The sequence below is a fragment of the Diadema antillarum genome, unplaced genomic scaffold, assembly GCF_040938485.1.
Source record: "Diadema antillarum isolate AM-2024a unplaced genomic scaffold, OU_Dant_1.0 scf00000130, whole genome shotgun sequence".
Classification (NCBI taxonomy): domain Eukaryota; kingdom Metazoa; phylum Echinodermata; class Echinoidea; order Diadematoida; family Diadematidae; genus Diadema; species Diadema antillarum.
The window spans coordinates 790,609-813,832 of record NW_027271019.1 but is presented as its reverse complement, the minus strand read 5'-3'; the positions used below and the strand labels follow the sequence as shown (position 1 = coordinate 813,832).

Sequence of the window (23,224 nt, the reverse complement as noted above, 5' to 3'; positions counted from 1 at the left end):
GTTCCAATTTCACTTTTCTCACAAATGGTTCATTGTTTCTTCATGGGACTTGGTACATACAAATGTACTGACTGGCAGGGATTATCTAGGGAATTTAGGGGTCATGGGTTAATAGTCAGGGGTCAAAGGTCAAGGTCAACTCATCAAAATTTTACTATTTCCCTCATATACTAGTACATGCAATGCTTGCATTATTATTTTTAAAACTTAATATACATTTATTACCTAATGGAGATTCTCTTGGAAATTTCCTGCCAGAAGGTCAAAGGTTAAGGGTCAAGGCCAGGTTTGAATGCAGAAAAAATCTATTTTACACTGTAATTACACTCTTTCTTTATACCTTGAAAATTACTCAATGCATAAACTTATAAAAGGGTTAGTCAGAAGTCAAGTAAAAATCCTCAATTCCCCAAATATGTGTATACCTGCACTCTTTAATAGACAATTATAGCAAATGTAGTTCAAGGAAAGTGAACATTCAAGATATTTCTGACAAACCTGTCATTTCAGTATTTTGCCATTTATGTGAAACTGATATCTCACATTGTGAAGACATTATACTATACACCTGTTGGGAGAATCATGCATTATGACGGAGGCATCAGTCCCCATAGCGACATTTCTAGTTTCCGTCTAAATTCATATGATATATATGCAGGATATAATGTCCTCTACATTGTTGTTTGATTACTATCATGAAATCTGTGTACCTTAACAATTTCCTGTCTCCAATTTCATTTACATGTGTAGTTCATAGTCTTCCATGGCATTCATTCTTGTTTTACTTTAACTTAGTTAGATTATAAAAATTATGTAAGAAATGAATGATACACTTATATACTGTTCAAAAGATGTTACTGGACGAGACAAGGTTAACTTTTCTAGGATGTCACAAAAGCATATTATCTAAGCTTTGACCACGTTAAAATCAATGCAATAACCACTATGTGGGCTACAGCACAAGGTGTATCACATTGTAGAAATAGGCATTGATAATAGGGGCTCCTGGGTAGGAATTCACATGGTGTACAACTATGTGCCCTGTGCATTTATTCTATAGATCCCTGGCTATCTGTCTCTCTACCTACTGGGAACACAGAGACAATGGGATTAGCGTGATAATGATCTTCTAGATCTAGTATTCTAAGGAGCCACTCTACACGAGATATGACATGAAGAGAGAAAATTGAATGAGATTATAAATCCATCCTCATGGGCAATAATAAATGGATTCTGTGCATTTTTACAATGAATTCTCAATGTGCAACTCTTGTTTGAAAACTTGCAACTTTGCCACTCATGTTCTGGGTATGATGGCTAAGCTATAGTTTATCTGACAAAAGAGAGCGAAGTACTAATACCCTATGGCCAGGGAGTCTAATTACTGTCCCAACACATCAGTCTGCGAGCCTTATTCATCATATAGTAGGCATTTGATGTGGGCAAGTCTTGGTGTAACCCGACCACTTAGTCCATATCTTAGCAAGATCACATCTTCCTTTCGACAACATCATTAATCATTGTGCACCCACCAACACCAATTGCATGCCTCTTAATGGACTTAGATGTTAGGTTGATGGGTGTGTGTGTGTGTGTGTGTGTGTGTGTGTATGTGTGTGTGTGTGTCATGAGTTTGCGGGATCATCTTATCATGTTGAAAGTGCTAGAGTCTCTTTGTTACAGTAAAGGGTTTTAATATGACAAAATGATTGGCCCTGTGCAGTAGCGCAGGATTACGAGAAATGATGTAAGAATTTGTGGTAAAAAGTACATTTGTAACTGGAATTTAAGAAATGATTTACATACCATAGGTAAAACAAGGTGTCTTTTTGTTTAGATTTCAGAATTATTCTATTTTATGATTTTGGGTATTTGTATGTTGGTTGTACGTGATCTGATTCTTAATTGGCACTAAATGCCAAATTTATGAGGATTTGAACGAAGGTTTATTTCTTTTAAGATATTATGCTCATAGTTTTGATAATATATTCCTATAAAAAAGCCAGATAGAATTTCTAAACAGTGAGTTTCTGATTTTGGAATGATTATGATTTTGCTAAGTCTAAATTATCTAGATGGATGTATAATTTCTTCATTTTATTTTCAGTAATGTGCTTACCATAGAAATGATGGAAAATTGAGCCAGAATGTGTGCAGTTTTGAGAAATTCAGCTTTAAAGTTTGAAGGTTGTTGTGTGTGTGGGGAAACAAAGCCTGTACAGAATGACAGGTCAATTCAGAAAAAAAAAAAACTCAAAAATCAAATCAAACATAGCAACATGCTTCAAAAGGACAGACAATCTATGATTTCATAAACATTTCAAACTTTGGAATATGGAGTCAAGTCAAATGTTTGACTTTGAACAACAAACACCAAGCTTTTTGTGTTCAGGCAAGTCACCTTTGCACTTTTGACAGTTTCAATATCTGTGACTTCATGAATGTGCTGATGCCAGGTAACTTATTATGTAAGTCTTACTTTTGCTGGAAAAATAAATGTTTGTTCTTTCTTTTTTCATTTTTTCAATGGAAACGTATGAGAAATGAAATCCTGTATAATTTTACTTTTTTGGGTAGTGGGAATTTCATAGAAGTTGTTAGGGGTTTGATTTTGGGTTACTGTATTGATCAAGAGCTGTGGAATAATTTTTAATGGCTTTTGTGAGATACTCTTCTATCATGCAGGATGTCTGTTTTAATAGCACATTTATTTATAACAATGGCAGCGAAGATCATAAGAGTTTGTGTGTGTGTGTGCATGTGTGCTCATGTGTGTGTGTGTGTGTGTGTGTGTTTGTGTGTGTGTTTGTGTGTGTGTGTGGGTGTGTGTGTGCATTTTGTGATAGATTGGTCTGTGAGTTGTCTGGACACATCAAATGAAGTCTGCCAAAGATTTGAGGCTGAGTCAGATTTATTACAAGTTAGGGGACTGCTGAAAAGGGCAAGGGTTTTACCGCAACATTTCTAACATGTAATACATAAATTGTATTTTTCCAGTATGGAGCTTCAAAATCCCAATTCTCTTCTGCATACAGTATCAAACCCTCTGATGTAATTCATTGCTGTCCATGTCTAAAAATCATGTCACAAATTTCAAGTGTGCTGTTAACTCTAAAATGCTTAAATGTAGCATTAATGCCTCTAAGGATTTTATCTGATGATGTACTGTATATCCATTGCCTTTCACAATCTGAGCGGTCATGGATTATCAACAAGAGATGTACTGTTGGTCTTAAGCTCTCTCAGGATGAAGGTTGGGTGAAGAGAATATAGGATATGTAAATATATATCAAGCTTCATCTTTTTTGTCTGCTTAGAAGTACATTTTACATTGCAGTTTGATCAAGCACTTTTGGGGAATAGACGTTAGCTCTTAGCAATCTTAGCATTCTAATGTATAACATCTTGAAATTATTTCACATTACTATGTCTACCACAGTAGTTTTTGATAAAACGTGGCAAAAAAGTGGCAAAAAAGTACATTGTGTACCTTCAGGCTAAATTCCATGTACATTGTATATGTAGTTACCTCATGCAAACTATTCCAACTGATGCATGAAAAGACACTGTGCGTCATCTCTGTTATGGAATGGGGGCAATTTTCTTGCCAGAAATCCATATTTTGATCGTGTCACCTGATGGCAAATTTGCTGGATGCATTTTCCTCTTGGCTTGCCATGTAGATGAAAGCCCAAAAACCATGCATCCAGTAAATAATACTGGATACATGGCAAAAGTACTGGATGCATGCTTTTTAGCCAATCTACAATGTAGGCATCTCTTACTGAGCGCGCGAACACTTGCTTAACCCGTTGAGGACGAGTCCCGAGTATACTCGGGCAGGTGTCTATGGAAAATGCATGTTGTAGCAAAATCAAACTGTCTTCAATGGGTTGATAGTGTATGAACCTTTGCTACAAGTGTGCGTGCTCTTGCTACAAGTGCCCTATAACATGTTCACCACTGTGAGGCAGCATGCGGCCATTAAAAATCAACACACAGCTTTCGACCAATGAGATTGCAGGATTTTCACTGCTCATTCTATAGCTTATTATCAAAACACCATGGTGCTACATTTCTGCTTCTAACAATGTTCTTTTGCATTGCCTCATTACTTGCACCCTTGCACTCTTTGCACTCCTTCTGTGAATCATGATCAAAGAGAAGTGATCTTTTGAGATGGAATTTAGACTAAAAAGCCCGAAGCAGCCATGAGATGTTGTAGAGAGTGAATGGACCTTAAAGATTGAAAGAAACTGCTACATAGAATGAAAATAAGATGGGATAGAAGTTTAATAACATGCAAAATAGCAAGAGAGCTAGAAATAACATCACGCATACATAGACAGAATAGACGGAGAAGCAGAGGAGGGAGGGGATAATGTAGAGAAAGAAAGAGAAGGAGAGTCAGAAAACAGAAGGATTTAAATAGTTACTGGGAAAATGTGTTCTCGAATAAAATAGAGTTTGAGAAGGAATAACCTTTATTTCATTATTCTTCCTGTCAGCTTATTTAGCCACAAGCACCAAGCTGTAACAACATTGAACCATATGGGGAAGAAGGGGAGAAAAAAAGGCATGATCAGTCCAGTGGTATTGATTAAAAAATCTCCTCCTGAGGATATAATTTTATCAAACCCTTGAACCTTTCTGTGCTATTAATGCTATCTGGCTCCTGTAGAGTTACTCCTCATCATACTGTCAAAAACAGAAATGTGATACTCTTTCCTTTTTAGGCAGAGGGAAAAACATCACAGGAATTTGTGTTTATTCTTGTTACCCTGGCATCACTGTCACAGTACATTGTAATCCAGAGCTGGCAAGTCATGAAATGCTGTACAAACTGCAGGATAAAACTTATAGTGAATATAATTACATGTATGGATTTGGATAGCCAGTAAAAGTTAAGTAGACTTTCCCATATTTTGTTTGTCTGTCTTCACCAAAGGGTTGCAGTAGTCCTCATTCTTTTTGACCATCACTGAACTTACCTGTCTTTTTTTTTAAATCTCTGTTGTCTGTAGTAGGATGAGTAGATGCATATGAAGTAATCTGCAAATTGGTGCATGAGACTATTCTGCTGTATGAAATATTTGGGCGCTGACCAATAAGTCCCAGTTCAGACAGTTCCTAAATCAATTACAGAATTTTGTTCCTGCATTCACATTAGACACCGCTTGGCGGGACAGTCACCAGAGATCTTATCTTTTTTTTAATGACTGACCGTCCACAGTGCTGCTATCTCGACTGTCCCCGAACTGCGTGGGCAGTCGGGGCTTGGGGCAAGCCGTGCCACTTGAAAACAGACTTCACACATGCGCAAATTTGATGAATACAGCTGGTTGTCCCAGGACCTGACTTGCTTCGCAGGGGTGGGGAGCAGTGGGAGACAAGTCCCATTGAGCGTCCACACTATGGTTTTAGAGGGGAAAATCTTGCAGTACGGGAATTTCCCTGCGGGGATCAATGTGAACACAGGGTGTACATGTATGTTATTCCCTATTTAGAGTCCCCCCAAACAGGGCACAACCTCCAGAGGTTGTGCCGTGTTCACATCAGACGATGGGGACTCTAAGTGGTCACAGCACAAAACACCAGTCTGGAGTGAGTCTGGTGTGGATGTCATTCTAGACAGCCTAGCATAAGTCTGGCACAACCTCGAAAGGTTGTGCCATGTTTACCCCAGACAAGGGGACTTTAACCCATCCACGTACGGGCCTCTGTGTAATCTGTAATATCGTGCCTGCCTAGTAAGTTGGCCATGAACTTGGGCGCGATCTTCCCTACGGCGCGATCTACACGCGAAGAGCATTCATACGTCATCGAAAAAACTGCCTGTGTCATTCCCACTAGGCAGGAGGGATGATGCGTGTACACTCGTGCTAATATGCACTTAGTTGACTCAATACAGCACTAGTTTATGTGAATTTTATGAAAAGAAATAATAAATTGTGCAGGAATTATGAAAAAATATTGTTTCTGTGTATTTCATCGATAAATCCTCTTCATTTCAAGCCATCTGTAATCACATCTTACCCACTTGCGAATCGACGTGTCCATAATGTCCTCGAGCCCCCCCAGATAGCTCTGGAACATTCCATTCAATGACGGGGTTTTTATTTTGCAACGTTATCTAATAACTCTCATGTAAGCAAGTTCTTGCTATGGCTAATCTATTTTGTAATGTATCATAATCTATCTATGCTGAGATAGCCTAATTCAAATTTGCAGAGACATAGAAAAAGATTTGTTTTACAATCGTGATACGTTCAACTACTCATTTACCCTGTGCTGAAATCCGCATGTCTGCTCCGCACATGTTATCGCTATCGCTCAAACTTCGATCGCGATGGCTTGTGTGTGTACAGGTACACAGTGCTAGTGTGACGTGTGTGGAGAAGCATGGGGCTGAAAAAATACGAACTCCACGTGGTGTAGTAGAAAACAAATCGGACGTTCGAAGTCGTACATTCAAGAGCTAAAACAGACAAATAGCGAATTCAAAGTCCACTAAAAAGGTCTTGACATTGTAATGTATGTTCCAAAATCATGTCTGGCTTAGTTTTGAGAGAATTTTCTACACGCACGAGATCAGGAATGAGATCGGTGAACTGGCTAACAACGTGTGTACTGTGAACATGTGACTGGCTTGTGCACATGGCCTAGCTAGGTGATCGTGAGAGTGCGGCAAGAACGCTAGGAATGCACCCGAGATGCGGTGTGTTGCAAATTCTTGGGGTGAAATTAGACTTCCTTCTTCAGCCCGTCTAGTATCTATATTTTTTTCAATAATTCTAATTCTTCATAAAATCACGATAAAAAGACTTCATATATTCATTTTATATTTTAGAAGCGTAATATGAAATATTTTGGGTTTTTTTTTCAGTCCAAGAAAAAAAAATAGTTTGAATAAAAAAATAATAATAAATAGTCGTTCTTGACTCAAGTCTAATTTCCTGCGCCTTCTTGCAGTTACCCCGCAGTTGCCCATGGATACGATGCATAAATAATCAGCTGTTTACTGAGTCGTACTAATGTACTCTTGTTCAAATTGAGAGGATTGTTATTTTATCGGCGGCACTTAGTTGTATAACCTCATCCAATAAAAAGACAAATTCAAACATCAAATGGTGTGACAGTTTTTGTCAGAATTCCCTATCAATTTCAACTTGTTGCCAGGATAGTTTTCAGATTTCACTTGCTTCATTATCGAAGCTGTTTGACATTTGAAAGAACTGCTCCATAAAGAAATCACCTTTCATTTGTTATTTATTTTCACAAACAAGTATTTTGGTCACTTGAATATTTCTTAGTATTATTTCAATGTCATGATATTTCATGATGGTTATGTATTCTGTCTTTACATGGCAAGATGGGATTTTTTTTTTCCATCCAGGGTCAAAGAAGAAAGTGACAGGAAGGAAACCAAAAGGATAGGGAGGAAATGAAAAGGATACAATGAAACACCTGATCAGCAGGCTCTTTTTTATTACAATGGTGAATGCAGTACATCAGAATTTAAGTACAGTTCTAAATAATTTATCAGTTGAAAAATGAGCAAAGAAAATGGATTTCATCGAGTTCTAAATGAAAACTAAACTAGCATCGCCATTATGATTTAGATCTAGAACCTAGTGCTAGTACTACAGAATAGACCTGATGCAAACTTGTTGTCAAGCTTTTGGTTGAGTTTCTTCAGAGACACGAATTTTGGTAGCACAATACCCGAGTGAATAAGAAAAAGGAAAAAAAATATAAATACACAACTGTAATGCAGGTCTCTAGACCACTCCCGTGCACGATTGGACGAGCGAGCATCAGCCCCCGTTTCTTCAGTGTCACTCTCGTCATTGGCCTAGGCTAGGCTACTCGTGTCGTAGTTTTACTCGCCATCATCAATGTCATACATGGTTACACAAAATAAATTACATCTTGCCATCACCTCAACCACAGCAAAACCCTGAATATCACTCCCATCATAGTCACTCTCAGCTCACAAGACATATCAGCAAACGATACAGACATCGCAGACCTAGCTAACTAGCTCTAAACGGGGTCCCTCTAAACATAGTTGTAACTACGCCACGTTAGACATTAGTTGTACACAAAAATGAAACGGAGGTGAAAAACTAGTAATGAATACACGAAGATCATCAACGATGGCATATTACCGTAGAAAAAAATACACAGAACATCTTGCACCCAAAAAAAAAATCGAGGTAAAAAACTACGATGAGAAAAACTAGGGTGAAAACACGATGCTTGGAAGACGAACGATGAAGACACTACGGCAAAAATGCTTACACGGAAAAGTAACGAGTGGGTGCCACACAAACTACATGTTTTCGCACATACGTAGATAAGCTACATCGTGTTCAATCAAAAAACTCAACAAACACTAGGACAAAAACTCACCTCTAAATTGTTGCAAACGAGATAATCACTTAGAAAAAATGAACAAAACACTCTCAGAAGTACGATTGTACTCTGAGAATGAAAGATATAGAATGATACGAAAGCAAAAGAGAGAAAAGAGAGAGAGAAATGGACGGGAAACCTAGAGAAGTTACCCACACTCACTAACGTAAATGGAATTCAACACACACACCCCCGTGCCCCAGCATAGCTAGCAGTACACGTACACACACAAGGAGATATCGTCAAGCACTCTATGAGGAGATCGATATCACGATACCGCGCGTAAGAAATCACTGCAGTTGCTGGGGCAACAAAGATACATGCGCGCTGTAAACATGAATATTGATTAGTTTCTCAGCAGGCTCGAACCCCTGGCAGGTGTTTTGGCCAATAAGAGACATTCTAAAATATGTTTCTTTGCATAAATTATTTTTCTGAGTCCCAGTAAGGATCTCTGTGATTGGCTAAAATTATTCTACAGCTCCTGGCCAAGCCTGAGGTCCTAGGACGCCCTCTTTTGGTCATAAATAATAAAAACCACGTTTTTTGTGGGAGCTGACGGGGATGGGTTAAAGGGAACGTAAACCCAAAGAGCAATGTGGATTGAGTGAAAGCAGTAGAATTAATAGAACACATCAGTGAAAGTTTGAGGAAAATCGGGCAATCGATGAAAAAGTTATGAATTTATAAAGTTTTGGTGTTGGAACTGCTGGGTAAGGAGACTACTAGAGGTTATGACGTGTGAGAGGACTACAACATGAAGAAAATATAAAGGGAATTCAACAGAAATTCATTTTTCATGAAAATTACACATTCCATCAACTCGATATTGACATATGTTAGGGGTAGCACTTATTCCCCCTGCTTTCTGAAAGCGGTTAGTCAAGTACCCTTTCATTTTGCTATAAAAGTGATTTTTTTGTGGAATTCCTTTTATATTTTCTTTATATTGTTGTCCACTCATACGTCATAACCTCTAGTAGTCTCCTCATCCAGCGGTTCCAACACCAAAACTTTAAAAATTCATAACTTTTGCATCAATTGTCCGATTTTCCTCAAACTTTCACTGATGTGTTCTATTAATGTTAATGCTTTTACTCAATCCACATTGCTCTTTGCGTTTACGTTCCCTTTAAACAGTCTCGGCATGAACAAAGCACGCGCTTCCAGTAACCTGCACTGTTTGTGGCACAGTGCACATGTACATTTTGTATACACGGATGTATGTGCACTCTCAAGGAGAAACGCATGCCCACTGTATGTCAAAACTTATGAAACGTATGTTGACCTCATGCTAGACTACCATGGAAATTTAAACAGGGGTCTCTATGTCACCCCCTCCCCCTGGGTTCATATTAAAAGATAAAAATGCTTGTTTTCATCTGACATCTTCTCTGGGAGTTCTAGTCAGGAAACCCTAATAACATAAAATACAGGATGTGGGATGTAATGCTACCAAGCAAAACCTTGTATAGGGATTTCATCATCTGTTGGAAGGATGTAGCTGAATGATGCTGTACACAGGTTAGCACATTATGTGGCTCACCTTTCTCTTTCTCTACTTTTAATGATGATAATAATAATAATACATTACATTTAACAATATTTCTAATGTCTTTATCCACAGGACATCGTGCCATCTATGTTGGCGTCCATGTTCCCCTCAATGAGGAACAGATGCCTTCATCACAAAAGAAACACCACCACCACCACCACAGCCATGGTCATGGACATGGTCATGGTCATGGTCATGGTCACCACAAGCACCGCAACAAGAGTCGCTCCAAGAATAAAAATGGGGCTAATGGTAGCACAGCAAACAATACCAATGCCACAGGGGATGCCTACTCCCCCAACTCTGACCCCAATGCCAGCGCTGATGCACTTCTTCTTGATAAACAAGGTATTTTTCCCCTCCCTTGAATTTCCACCTGAGCTGATATTTGATATCAGCTTCAAAAAAAAAGTTATCCATCAGCCTCCTTAAAATGTATTTCATTTTCTCAAGATCTGTCCTTTCAAGTGGCAGTGATCCCATTTCTGTGATATTCAGACTATAGGTAATGATTGCTACAGTAACTGCTGTTATATGATTTGAAGATGATAAGTGGTTTAAACTAGGCTTGCTTTCTGATCAGTGTACATTGTGACTTTAAATCGTATGTGATGTGTATGACAGAATGATGGCAATTTTCCTATGGGAAATTAGTTACTTTAATAATCGATTGACCATCTGTTGGTTAATTGCAAGCAATTCATGACATAGTCATTGGAATGTGTTGTTTGAAGGTTTGCATAGTGAAGTAAATGACTCGTAAATGACTCTGAGGGAGAAAGAGTTGCGGTGACACCATGTGAATGTAGTCCTTAACGTGATCGTTGTTTGGCAGAAGAGCCTAGAAAGAGGAGAATTGAAGAGGGAAGCAACATATGGGGGTTGTAAAGAGGGCAAAAAGTGAGGAGTGGGGGACAATAATGGGCTAGAAGTTGAAGTTGCACTAGTGGAGACGGTAGAGAAAGGAACACAGAGAGTGGTAAGGAAGAATAGAGTGAGAATCAAGTAAGATGTTCGGACATCGTTAGAAGGGGAAAGATGAAATATAAGGGAAGAGGAAGTCATTGGATATGTGTCAAATGCATCCTACTATGTAGGTATTCTTCAAATACAGACTGTACAGTGTAAAAAGAAATTACAACAGAAGAGTCAATAAATCTGTTATATGCCTTGGCATACAAACCAGCATACAATTATACATGTGACAATAACAATGAAAAAACATATGTCCAGGTGCTGGTGATGGTTTAGTCATCTGATGAATTTTAGTCAGTAGTCAGTGTTATTCTCTCATACAGACCAAGCATCCCAGAGAGTAAAGTTCATCCTGGGGGATGAAGCGGAGGAGGGACATGAGTCCCACGAGATCTTCACCGAGATGGAGGAGCTCTGCTATGGGTCAGATGGTGAGGAGTTGGAGTGGAAGGAAATGGCAAGGTGGGTTGGTCCAGTGGTTGATAACACTGGATACTCAATCTTGCAGTTTGAGGATTCAAAGTCTGGCATTATCCAGAAATACTATTCTTGATGAAGGGAGGGTGTGGGGAGAAAATTTACTATTTAGTCATACTTTTTCATATAAGTTTATCCAAAGCCTCACTCATAAGAAATGTCATGTATAAACAGTTTGAAAGAGTTTTGTTTGTTTGTTTGTTTGTTTGTTTGTTTGTTTTTTGGTTTTTTCTAATGCTTCCTGCCTGCTGACTGAAATGAGGGTATGGTGGTGTCTTTCAGGGCTTTTGGCATAAATTCTTTCTAGGATCGTATAGTCCTGATGGTTCACTCCCACAACCCCAAATGTCCAAAGTGGTTTGGAATATTGCATTTAGCTATGATTTATTTATACAGCTGTAGTTCATGAGCTGTCTTCATCCTCTGTATGCATTTTACATCCTTCAGGTGGATAAAGTACGAGGAGGATGTGGATGTTGATGCAGACAGGTGGAGTAAACCCCATGTGGCAACACTCCCACTGCACAGTCTGTTTGAACTGAGGAACTGCCTCCTCAATGGCACTGTGTGTCTGGACATGGAGGCAGATGACATTGTTCAGATAGCAGGTGGGTTTGTCAGGAATAGGGAGAAGGGATTGTAGAGAGAGATATATCTAATTTGTATAATAATAAGAAAGGGAGGCGATGAAATGTGCATTAGGCTAATATTTGCTGTGATAGGAGTATTTTAGAATTGGTAGTAGTGTTGCCATCCTAATTTTGCTTTTTAACTTGTAGAGGTATAGAGCAGTGCTAATATCATGTACATGGGTATGAGTGATGGAGAATTTCAGGCATGAGAGGGGAATGAAGTTTAAGTGACAGAATGTTTTGTTTATATGAAATGGTCTATGCAAAAGTATTAAAGGTATAGAATTTGTGCAGAGCATAGAAACATTCATTGATTGTAACAGCATCATGTCAGCAGAATGTGGAGAAAGTGGACCTGCAGAAGGAAAAATAATACAACATGAATTGCAATGAAGATGTGTCAGACTGATGTTTACAGTGCAAAGTGGGCTATGTAAGATGATATTTTGAAGTGACTGCTTTGGTAAACACAGTACTCAAAGGGCAAGAGGAGATGGCAAGGCTGATGTGAAATTTGAAACAGTGATTTTGAAAATAATTTACAACTCAGTTGATAAAAGGACTGAAAGTTTGTGCAGTAATGTAGAAATGAAGAGCATTGTAAGGATGTTGAGGCATATAAATATAGCATAAGAGACAATATCTAACAAGATATCTACAATGTACAATATTAAATGGGTTAGTCAAATACCAGTTAGTGATTGGCTAAACACAGTCACGTGATGGAGGCACATTGGTTATGTTCGCCCATGGGTAGAAAATTTTTGTAATGTTCTCCCATGGGAAAACATTTTCACGTAACAAATGACAAACGATACCAAATGATTGAACGATCATATTTTTCACGCAATCGATAGGATAAATTTACCTATTCCATACATTGTGAAAAAGCAGATGACCGATTATTGTAATGCATACGAAAGTGTGATAATTTGACTAACCCATATAATATAACAGATGATGACTTTGTTGTCGGGAACATGTACCAAACGCTCCACCCTCAGGGCTTGAAATGGTATTTCGGGAGGCTAAAGTCCCTCAACTTTGTCTCAGGACTTACATGTATAACCTCCCTCAATAGCATTTCAAACCCTTCGGGTGGAACATTCAGTATGTTCCCTCCCCCGCCAGTCATCATTTATATATTGTGCATATTTCTTAAACTGATGTAAATGCAATTTGAAAACACAAGATTTGACTTTTTGAATTATTTTGCCTAGTTTTGAAGGCCCAGTAGTATGGAAAAACATGGATGGTTAGATTGAATTGATCTTTATTCACTGTCCTCCTGGGTACAATAAAACACCATGAATAGCGCCCATCAGCAACTATGTGCATTGAAACGTATGCAAATGTATGCTCATTGGTAACAGTCGACTCTAGTTGAGATCCTTCGGCCGTGTGTGTACTTAGACATTGAGATCAGATAAAGTTGTACAAAATCTATAATGGTGATTATCAATTTAAGCAGGGCCAGCTTTCCCACTCTATGGTATCTCCATGCTACAGGGCCTTTAAACAACATTCCTATATTGCAAATGAATTGCAGCTGAATGGCTCCATTAGAAAGTCCTTTAATGACTGATAGATATTTATGATCAACAGTGGTGTGATATGAATGGGACCAATTAAGCACCTAAAGAGAGATGATGTTGGAGTGAGGATGTGATGCACATGTTGCCATGGTAATGACAGCGGTAACAGGAGGCAGGCTTCATTAATGCTAAAAGATGAGCTGTACACAGTGGAATTTCTGGGCATGCCTTTATTTCCCTTTCTTTGTTAATGAGATGGAGGATTCATACCAAAAAGTGAACAGAAGCTTGTACATTTATGATATGACATGCAAGTTCACTGTAAAGTGAGACCATTTTATAAAGTCACATTATGATCTTAATAAGTGTTATCTGCCTTCTGATGACAGGCAGTATTAATAAACAGATGATAGAATAATGTGAATGACAATGAAGTGCTCATCAAAGGACAAGCTCAGGTTATTATAAGTAGGTGGCTTGACCCTCTCCAGACCAATGCTTGAAAATACTGTACCATTGACATCTGATGCTGTACCATTGACATCTGATGCTGTGTCGTTTGTGTAATTCAATGAGCAAGTTATGCACTGTATTTACATTTGACAGCATACCCTCTTGTTTTATTTTTAGAACCTTCAAGGGGGTTGCAAGATGTTTGAGTCAGCACGATAACATGCTCTGTAAACACAGCATTATGATAGCACCATGTCAATTACCTCTAAATGGCAGATATGTGTAAATCATTGAGTTTAGAGAATGGGGAAGACTGTTTATCAACTGCTGGCTAGCCATATGGTGCATGAAACATGTAAAATTTCTTTTTTCTTTTTCCCAGAACATGTAGAAAGATACAATTTCCATATCTCCAAGAAATAATCTTTGTGTTTTCAGAAGCTTGCATTTTTCTTGCAATCAGTTTGATATACTGTAACTTTAAGTTTCTTTGTCACTGTCACACCTTGTCATACATGTATGTAAGCTATTTTTAACTATTCTGTAGTATTTAATGTCAGCAGCAATCATCCAGTAGCAGTACCAGTGTTGCTTTGTAGGCATGGATCAAACATGTTATACATGTATGTTGACCAGATCAGATGTCATCCTCCAGTACAGTGAGTCCATTTAGCTTTAATGTGGAAATAGTCCAATCACCCAATAACACCCACAGCACCAGTTTATAAAGTAAGCATTGCCAGTCATGTTGTGGTCACTCAAGTCATTATTCCTGGTCCTGTGTCCAACTAGACCTGGTCCTGGACAAGCTTATCATGTCCAACCAGTTGGAGGAAGATAAGCGGGAACAGGTGCGGGAAGCCCTTCTCCGCAAACACCATCACCAGAGCCACAAGAAACACCGAGACAAGCGGGGCAGCAGCCTCCTGCCAATGATTCGCTCCTTGACTGACATCGGACGCAGCCTCTCCACGGGAGGCTCCCACAACCAGAGCATGGAACAGGGTAATGACCCCCTTCATGCACTCCTTTTCACATTCCTTTTTGTTTCCAGTTTAAATCACATCTCAGAATTCTTCTTCTCTGGATACGGAAGACCTTATTTTGTATTTCCTGTAGAGAGTAAACAACTTGTACAAGGATACAACGTCATGCTGACTACTGAAACTCACACACACAAAATAAAAGTACTTGCAGAAGAATGTGTACCTTGAAGTGAGTATTGGAATTCAAAGGCCAAAGTCAAAGCAGAAATATTTTTGATTTGCCTGAAATTAGACGGACAGAAAAAACCCCCAAAACATTGCACATTTAAATTCACAATAAACAGAAGTGTGGAGGATGTGATACTCCGTAAGGTTTTGCCAACCTAAAGACTTTTAGACCGCTCTGTACACAAAGATGTTGATATGATATGAATATGTTAGATGCAGTCCTTAAGGGTTTAACCTCTGATAGGCCAAGGACCTTTGTCATTCCCTGGAATCCACTTCATTTAAAGTGTCTTTACTATTCTACTATTCTCTAATTTACGGGGTAAGAATCCCTGGTACTTTTCGTGTTTCGTCATTGCTTAGTTATCCTTCTTTGTCTTCTTTTTAGTGCATGTGTTTATATAGATTTTTTAAAGAAATGTGAAATATACATGTAATTGAATTGAATTGACTTGAATCATGTTTCTGCTGACATGATCATTAATATTCTATTTTTGTGTCAAATCATTGAATTGTCTATAGATCTAATTCTCTCTCTCTCTCTGTATCTGTCTGTCTTCAGCTGCCAATCTTGCTTCCCACGGCTCATCTCCAAACATGCAGAATACTTCAGGCAGCGCCGGCAGCTCACTGACAGTCCAGAACCAGGCAGAGCCAATGACTAAAAATGACACCTCAGGCAGCCTACCCAAGGTGTCCAGCCAGCACAGTCTGAAGGTAGGTTACCATAGCAACCCATGCTGGACCTCAGCATCATTCCCTCATCCCTAGGTTTACCTTGAAATGGCAAGAATGTCTTCTAAGAATTTATCTCTAACAAGGCATGTGCATACAAAAGTGTATGTTCGCCTTCTTCTGAATTTAGATTTATTGGCTATGTAGAGTTCAGAAGAAAACATAACCTGATACGCTGTATGCAGGTATTTGTGGTTTGCAATAGTGAGTTCTCTTTTCTTGTTGTTGTGTTAATGGATTAAGTAAATCAGAGCATCAGACTGAATGCAAGGCTAAGCAAGCAGAATGGATTGTTATGCAGAGAGCAAGGTAACAGACTGTGAGACAAGAAGTAAAGTGTGGAATGTCCCTGCTGAGTCATAGTATGTCTTTGTGTGTATTGTCTCATTCATTGATTTAATCACATCCTTTCTTAATATTTTTGTCACTCTATTTCTGTTATGTCCAAGTGTTTCTAACAATTAGTTATTACTCTTAAAGGAAATTTTGTCTCCACTGTTGCATGTTAAACACTCTTGATTACTCTGATCCATCTTCTAAATGCATGGAGACAAACATGGAAGTCTCCTTTACCTTGGAGAGACTTTGTTTTGAATAAAACTGGTAGAACCAGATCATTAGATCACTTAGATTTTTTACATGTATACCTCACATTACACCTTACCAGCAATGGGAAAAACTTGTTCTTTGCATTATGAATAACAGTTTACAACAAAAACTATTAAACTAAATTAGAACATCCCATATTCATGCACAGATTATAATATGCACCACTCAGCCTATAGGTTGTGTTAAGTAATTTCTTGGTAAATCATGAATTGTTGCATTTTTCGTGTAATGGTATTAATGTGTTAGAATTGGTACTGGCATATTCATGATACAATGTATCTTAGATATTTGAACCCTAATATACATTGTAATAGTAATACTAAAAGCTGCAGGGTTAACATGATTAAGGGGAATAAAACCAAAGTTTACATGTGGATTAAGTGAGTGCAGCGTCATTAGTAGAACCCAGCAGCAAAGTTCAGGGAAAATTGGACAATCTGTTTAAAAAGTTGTGATTTTTTGTACATATGTTATCCAGAAACAGATCGTCATTCTGTTAAGTTTTCATCACTGGTCTAGTGAGAGCAAACTTTGACATGACTTGTAGATCTGGAGATTGGGTGTTGCAATAATCTCCATCACTAGTTGTTGAAATCCAATAATTTCTTGCCCAATACAAAAATAAGTTTTAGCATTGCTGTCATGTTGCTCAGGGTTTAGAAATGTGGCCAAATTTGAGATGTAAGAGGGAGAGAGGTGGAAATGAGGCAGTGAATCATGTTCCTAAATTTGATGCCCTACTTTAGGATTCTGGCATCATGTCAGCTTGACTTCTTGCCAAAGTTGAGCATGCCTGGAAAAAATTGTATATGTTAAGCCTGGAGTTGAGTCTAGAGGTAACCCATCTGATATAGTTTATGTTTGCACTGCGTCATGTACATAATTAAATAGGGATCGAGGGTGGGGTTGGTCTGTGATCTTTAGATCATATGAATAGATATTCATTTCTATTAAAGAAGGTTCATGTTGGAATAAAAATAGTCTCTTTTGCACACATACTTTGGAAATGGATATTTATGCTGTGAAAGATGCTGAAAAATAACACTTTATTTGAAATTAGATGAAGTTAATCCATTACCTACTGTAATCTTAGTCCAATTGCTTGAAAAGTATTTGCAGAAAAAAAAAAGCCAAAAGCAAAACAAACTTGAATTCCTTGTAAACAAGATATTTCCCTACATTATGGTCAATGGGAGAATCATATTAACCTGATTATTTAGTTCTTATAAAAGAGTGTTTCTCACGTGAAAAGTTTTATGCAACAGGCCCTACAGGTGTCCAATATAATAAGGCTGTGAGGGTTACGATAGTCTGGAGACAACAAGTTTTCAGGGTCATTCTATTTGTGTGTGTGAATGAAGAACGTGTGTTTAGATACCTTTAGACTCTCCTTTACAGTTCATGTCAATCTATGATTACATTTCAGCTATTGTATTATAGGTGCATGCAAATTCCTGGAAATTGTCCGTGCGTAAATATACCTGGCATTTTGATTGTTGATATGAATTCTGCAGAGCTGGTGGGTTTATTCTCTGCGTTTCACAGAGATGTGCACCTTTTATGCTGGTTGGCCCAACCATGTGTTTGTTTTTGTTGCATATCTAGATAGCAAACACATCACTTAAAGGGCATTATATCTTTATGAAATTATATGTATACATGTACATGTACATGTACAGCTGTATGTACAATGTACATGCATATACAAATATAGGTGTACCCATGTACATATATGTACATAATCAAAATACATTGGCTCATCTAGCTTCACCAGATCTCTAGTCTGAGTATTCAACGTGCTTTTATAGTTATAGTATAGTTATAATACAATATTTTGCTTGTGTTGTAAAGCATAGTATTTAATCCTCTTTCACATTAGTCCTATTTCACTGTATCAAATTGAATTTTGTACAAATGTATGAACCCAGTATGTTCTTGCAAGTGTATGCATATAATTACTTGGTCACATATTAATTTATCAGAACACATCCATTGGAATGTAGCACTCACTTATACTGAGCATTAATTCTCCTCTCTGTGTGTTGTCTGTTGTAAAGTGCTAGAAACTGAAGAAAAAAAATGTTGTTGCTCTGCTGAAGGGTTAAATTGCTTTTGACAAGAATCTAGAAATATCATTGCTTGTTTATCTGGCAAAAAAAAATGTTAATTTACAGTACAAATTGCATCCATTCAGTGCATTTTTTTTACCCTTTCATAGTTGCTATAATACATTAAATTTGAAACCATCCATTTCAATAGAATGGTGCAGTGCCCCCCCCCCCCCCATACATATTTTAACATTGTAGATCCAAAATCTCAAAGTATTTTGCTCATCTATTTCGGGAGTGGTTAAATTTGCAATCGTGGAGTACAGTGCTGAACAGAAAATGATGTATATGTGCATGTCACACCAGAGTCAATATTTACGTGTGTCTTTAAATTCGCGTGTCTTTAAATTCGCGAAAATAAAAACCTCGTGAAATATTTGCCGTATCCAGTAGTTCAGCAGAGCAGCAGTGTTTGTTTGTGTTTTGTTTTTTGTATCTTTACTGTCAAGTGGTATACATGTGCGTCCCTTGTGAAGGTACACCCATACACGTATTGTATCCCCTGAATGTTTGTGTATGTATATGTGTATTCTAGATGTGTCCTCTGTTTCTTACTCTTTCTTCTCACAGAAAAGGTTCAGCGATGCCCGGCTCTCCATTCCTCACAACCTCCAAGGATTAAGTCTATCGGTTGGATACTACTTTCTTTGTTCTCTTTTTTTTTATTGCTGTTTTGTTCTTCCTCCTTTTTTTTCCCCTCTTTGTTTTGAGGAGGAATCTTGAAAACTTCTTGGCTCACTTCACTGCAGGGGAAAGAAGCAAGGCATTAAATACAGACTAGATTCTGATTGTTTTTTTGTTTTATCATTGATCTCATTTTCTTTTTAAGCTATGGATTGCACATTCATATTCATTTATTCAATCATATATTTGTTGAATATTCATTCATTAATCTTTTTTGCTTTTGCTGGTCCCTCCCCACCCAAAACAACCTAGATGCTTTTGTTTGTCATTGTTAATATTGTTCCTGCTGGTGTTTGTGTTGAGTGTATCCCTCAATCCAGGAATGCGTGTTACTCAGGTGTAGAGTTATGATAGTGACATTATATACCTTGAGACAGTGATCCTTAAAGGACAAGTTCACCTTCATAGACATGTGGGTTGAGTGAATGCAGCAATATTAGTAGAACACAACAGTGAGAGTTTGAGCAAAATCGGACAATCCGTTAAAAAGTTATGAATTTTTGAAGTTTCTGCTCAGTCACGGCTGGATGAAAAGACTACTATAGCTTGTGATGTCACATGAGTACAATGATAAAAAGAAAGAATAAAGAAAATTCAACATATTTCCATTTTTCTCCCATAACGAAAAGTACACTAGACTTCTCTCTTTCGGAAGGCAGGGGGAATAATATTACCCTTAACATACGTCAGTAGCAAGTCGAAGAACTGTGCACTTTATTCAAAAAGTAAAGTTTTGAGAAATTCTCTTTTTATTGTCCTTATACAGTTGTACGCATGTGACATCATATACTGTAGTAGTCTTCTCTTCCAGCAGTGACTGCGCAGATACTTGAAATCTTCGTAACTTTTGAACGGATTGTCCAATTTTCCTCAAACTTTCACTGATGTGTTCTACTAATATTGCTGCATTCTCTCAACCCTTATGTATATGAAGGTGGACTTGTCCTTTAACCTCGAGTATATCTATTTTGACGATAAGCTCTGGCCTCCCAAACAATGATGTGAGCTTACACAACAAAGCTTTACCTCAAAGGTAGCTATCCTCAAGGATAGGCTCACTGCCCCCTGTAACTATGCTTATCTACAGGTTCCTGTCAACAAGTTCTGTCTGCTCAATGCCAAACTACGAGTGGGGAGCCCCACGGCTTGTTTATAGAGCACTAACCCTAAATTATCTTGTGGATAGCTATCTTCAAGTTAGCTACACCAATGTATCAATGAGTGTGTCTACACTATGCTTAACTCCAAGCCTATCCTCGAAGATAGCTATCCTTGAGGTTAAGGATCACCGTCAGAACATTACTACATTGTCTTCTCGAATCTGTAGAATGCAAATTTCCATCCCAGCTGATCACAAATTATACACCTGTATGTATTTTCTGGTGAGAAAAAAACAGCACGTAGCCAATAATGCAGCATAGCCAATTAACTGAAACAACTGTAGCCACATAAAAGAAATCATTTATTTGAGGTTCAGGTGTGTGTGTGTGTGTGTGTTTGTTTGTTTGTTTGTTTGTTTGTATTGATGTCATCCTCCTTGGTATCTTGATATTGAGTTTGGAATGAGTTTACAACAATTAAGAGGCAAAGAGTTTATCATCGATGCTACACTATCCAAACTATGGTTTCATTAGGTCTTGCAAGCTTAAAGTCTTCTTATAAAACTAACATGACTCTTGGATCACAGTTTTACTTGTATCACACTCTCTCCTTTTTAAGCTCTCCCGAGCCAAAGGCTCCATTGAGCCATTACAATCATTCATTGTCTGCTGTCCGTCATGTGCAAACTTTTTACATTTTCAGTTTTTCTCCTTGAAAACCCAGTGACAGACTTTTACCAAATTTGGGAAGTAGCATTCCAATGGTGACAAGATCTTGTTCAAATGGGCACCATGTTCCTTCCCCCATTTTAGGGAATCTTAACAGATCTTCTTCTCTAGAACCAAAAGTGATAGAGATTTGTTAGCACTATTGTAGAGTAATTAAATTGGTGACTGCAGTTTCAAGTTTGTGTATGATGGATCAGGGGAGGAGGGGAGAAGGGCTGGAACCAAGTTTGGGTTCAATTTTCTCATTTTCATTTTCTTAAAAACACATGTTCAATTTTCACCAAACATGGCATATGTTTTCACTTTAAGTGATAGAATGTATGTTTGCACAAATTGGCACCATGCCCCACATGGGACCCAGAACCCCAAATTAGAGAATCTTTACATATTTTCTTCTACAAAACCAAAAAATGTTCTGAAGACATACAATGTACAGTAGTTATTAAATATATTTTCAAGTTTCTTTATGGCAGATCCAGGGTTCGAAGCCTGAATGAGATTAGGGCCCAGTTTACACATTTTTGATCTCCTTTAAAAAAAAAAAAAAACAATGACAACAGCAACTAAAGGTTGATTTCTTCACAAGATTGATAGTGTTATTGCCAATATGATAGAAGACATATTGTCACTGTAACCTCCTGGAGGTCCCCAAAGCTCCCTATTAAAGTTAGCTACACCTGTAGTATGTTTTTCTCGGGTAATACCCTGCAAGAGTGTGTGAAAAGTGAACTTGTGATACTAAGGTGAGCACAAGGCCTCTCTCGTTTCAGAAGATATTTTCCCCTCACTGGTTACCTTTTGTTTATTACCAGCTGACTTGCTGATGGTTTTGTCGTTGTCGTCGTCGTCGTTGTTGTTGTTGTTGTTGTTGTTGTTGTTGTTGTTGTTGTTGTTGTTGTTGTTGTTGTTGTTGTTGTTGTTGTTGATGTTGTTGCTCTGCTTTTCCCACCCCCCCCCCCCCAACTTTTGTTTTTTTTTTCTATTCTATGCTTTGTGTTGCATCTGGGGCCCGTTGCATAAAAGTTACAATTATGGTAACTTTGCCATCCAATGGTAACTACCATGGCAACAATGCTCAACAGCCAATCAACATCAAGAATTCCATGGAAGTTACCATTGGATGACAAAGTTACCATAATTGTAACTTTTATGAAACGGGCCCCTGGATATGATGTTAGAGTCACTTTCCTCTCCCAATGTGGATACCCAATATTCCCTGCCCTTATTCCTGCCCTATATCCCTCCCCCCCCCCCCCCCCCCCAGCAAAAGGCTCACTTACTTATACTGAAAGTTTGATTGCACAAATAAATTAAGTTAGGTTACATTGTGCTATACAGGTTAGTAAATCTTACCTCGATTAAAGGAAAGGGAAAGGGAGTTGTCTCTCCAGGAATAGCCAAGTGGAAGAGGTCTTCTTGTAGAAATTGCATATCCAGACCACATTCTGATTTGTTTGGTTGTGCAGGAGCCTCATACGGGGACCAAAATTGTGTCTTTTGACGGGATGGGAGATTTTTCATGGTTAATTTCTTTTTCTTTTTCCTCTAATGAGAGGTGCATGAGCTATTTGATTTCTTTTTTCTTTTCTTTTCTTTACAGCAGAGTCAAATATTTATCGTATATTAGAGTACTGGAGACACAAAAGAATAAATGAAAATGTATGGTTGTGCTATCAAATGCCTTCACTTTTCCTCATTAAAAATCAAAACACAGAAAGCACATTCCTGTACATTAATCTGCAAAGTTTTTGTTATGCAATGTATTAAACCATCATAAGGGAAAATTCTTCTTCCTTTGTTTTGTGGGGGGCAGGGTTTTTTTCCTTATTGTGTGGTTTATGGATGTAAATCGTAAACTCATTTCATGTCTGTAGACTAATTTGCAGATACATTCTCTTTGATGAAATTCATTGCTTACTTCAAGTTTGAGACATAAAGCCCTGTGCACTCATTTGTTGTTGATGGTTTTAGATTACTGTGTATTTCATCAAAATATTGCA

The 23,224-nt window shown here is 38.0% G+C and overlaps 1 protein-coding gene across 1 annotated transcript in view; it reads left to right on the top strand.

The window, feature by feature from the left end:
- Positions 1-23,224, top strand: part of LOC139720606 (electroneutral sodium bicarbonate exchanger 1-like) — a 124,727-nt gene that overhangs the window by 53,382 nt on the left and 48,121 nt on the right. Inside the window, exons 3-8 of the mRNA XM_071631961.1 lie at positions 10,046-10,321; positions 11,272-11,410; positions 11,873-12,033; positions 14,838-15,050; positions 15,822-15,976; positions 19,282-19,341. Of these exons, the coding sequence (XP_071488062.1) occupies positions 10,046-10,321; positions 11,272-11,410; positions 11,873-12,033; positions 14,838-15,050; positions 15,822-15,976; positions 19,282-19,341 (1,004 nt within the window). The remainder of the gene's footprint in view (positions 1-10,045; positions 10,322-11,271; positions 11,411-11,872; positions 12,034-14,837; positions 15,051-15,821; positions 15,977-19,281; positions 19,342-23,224) is intronic.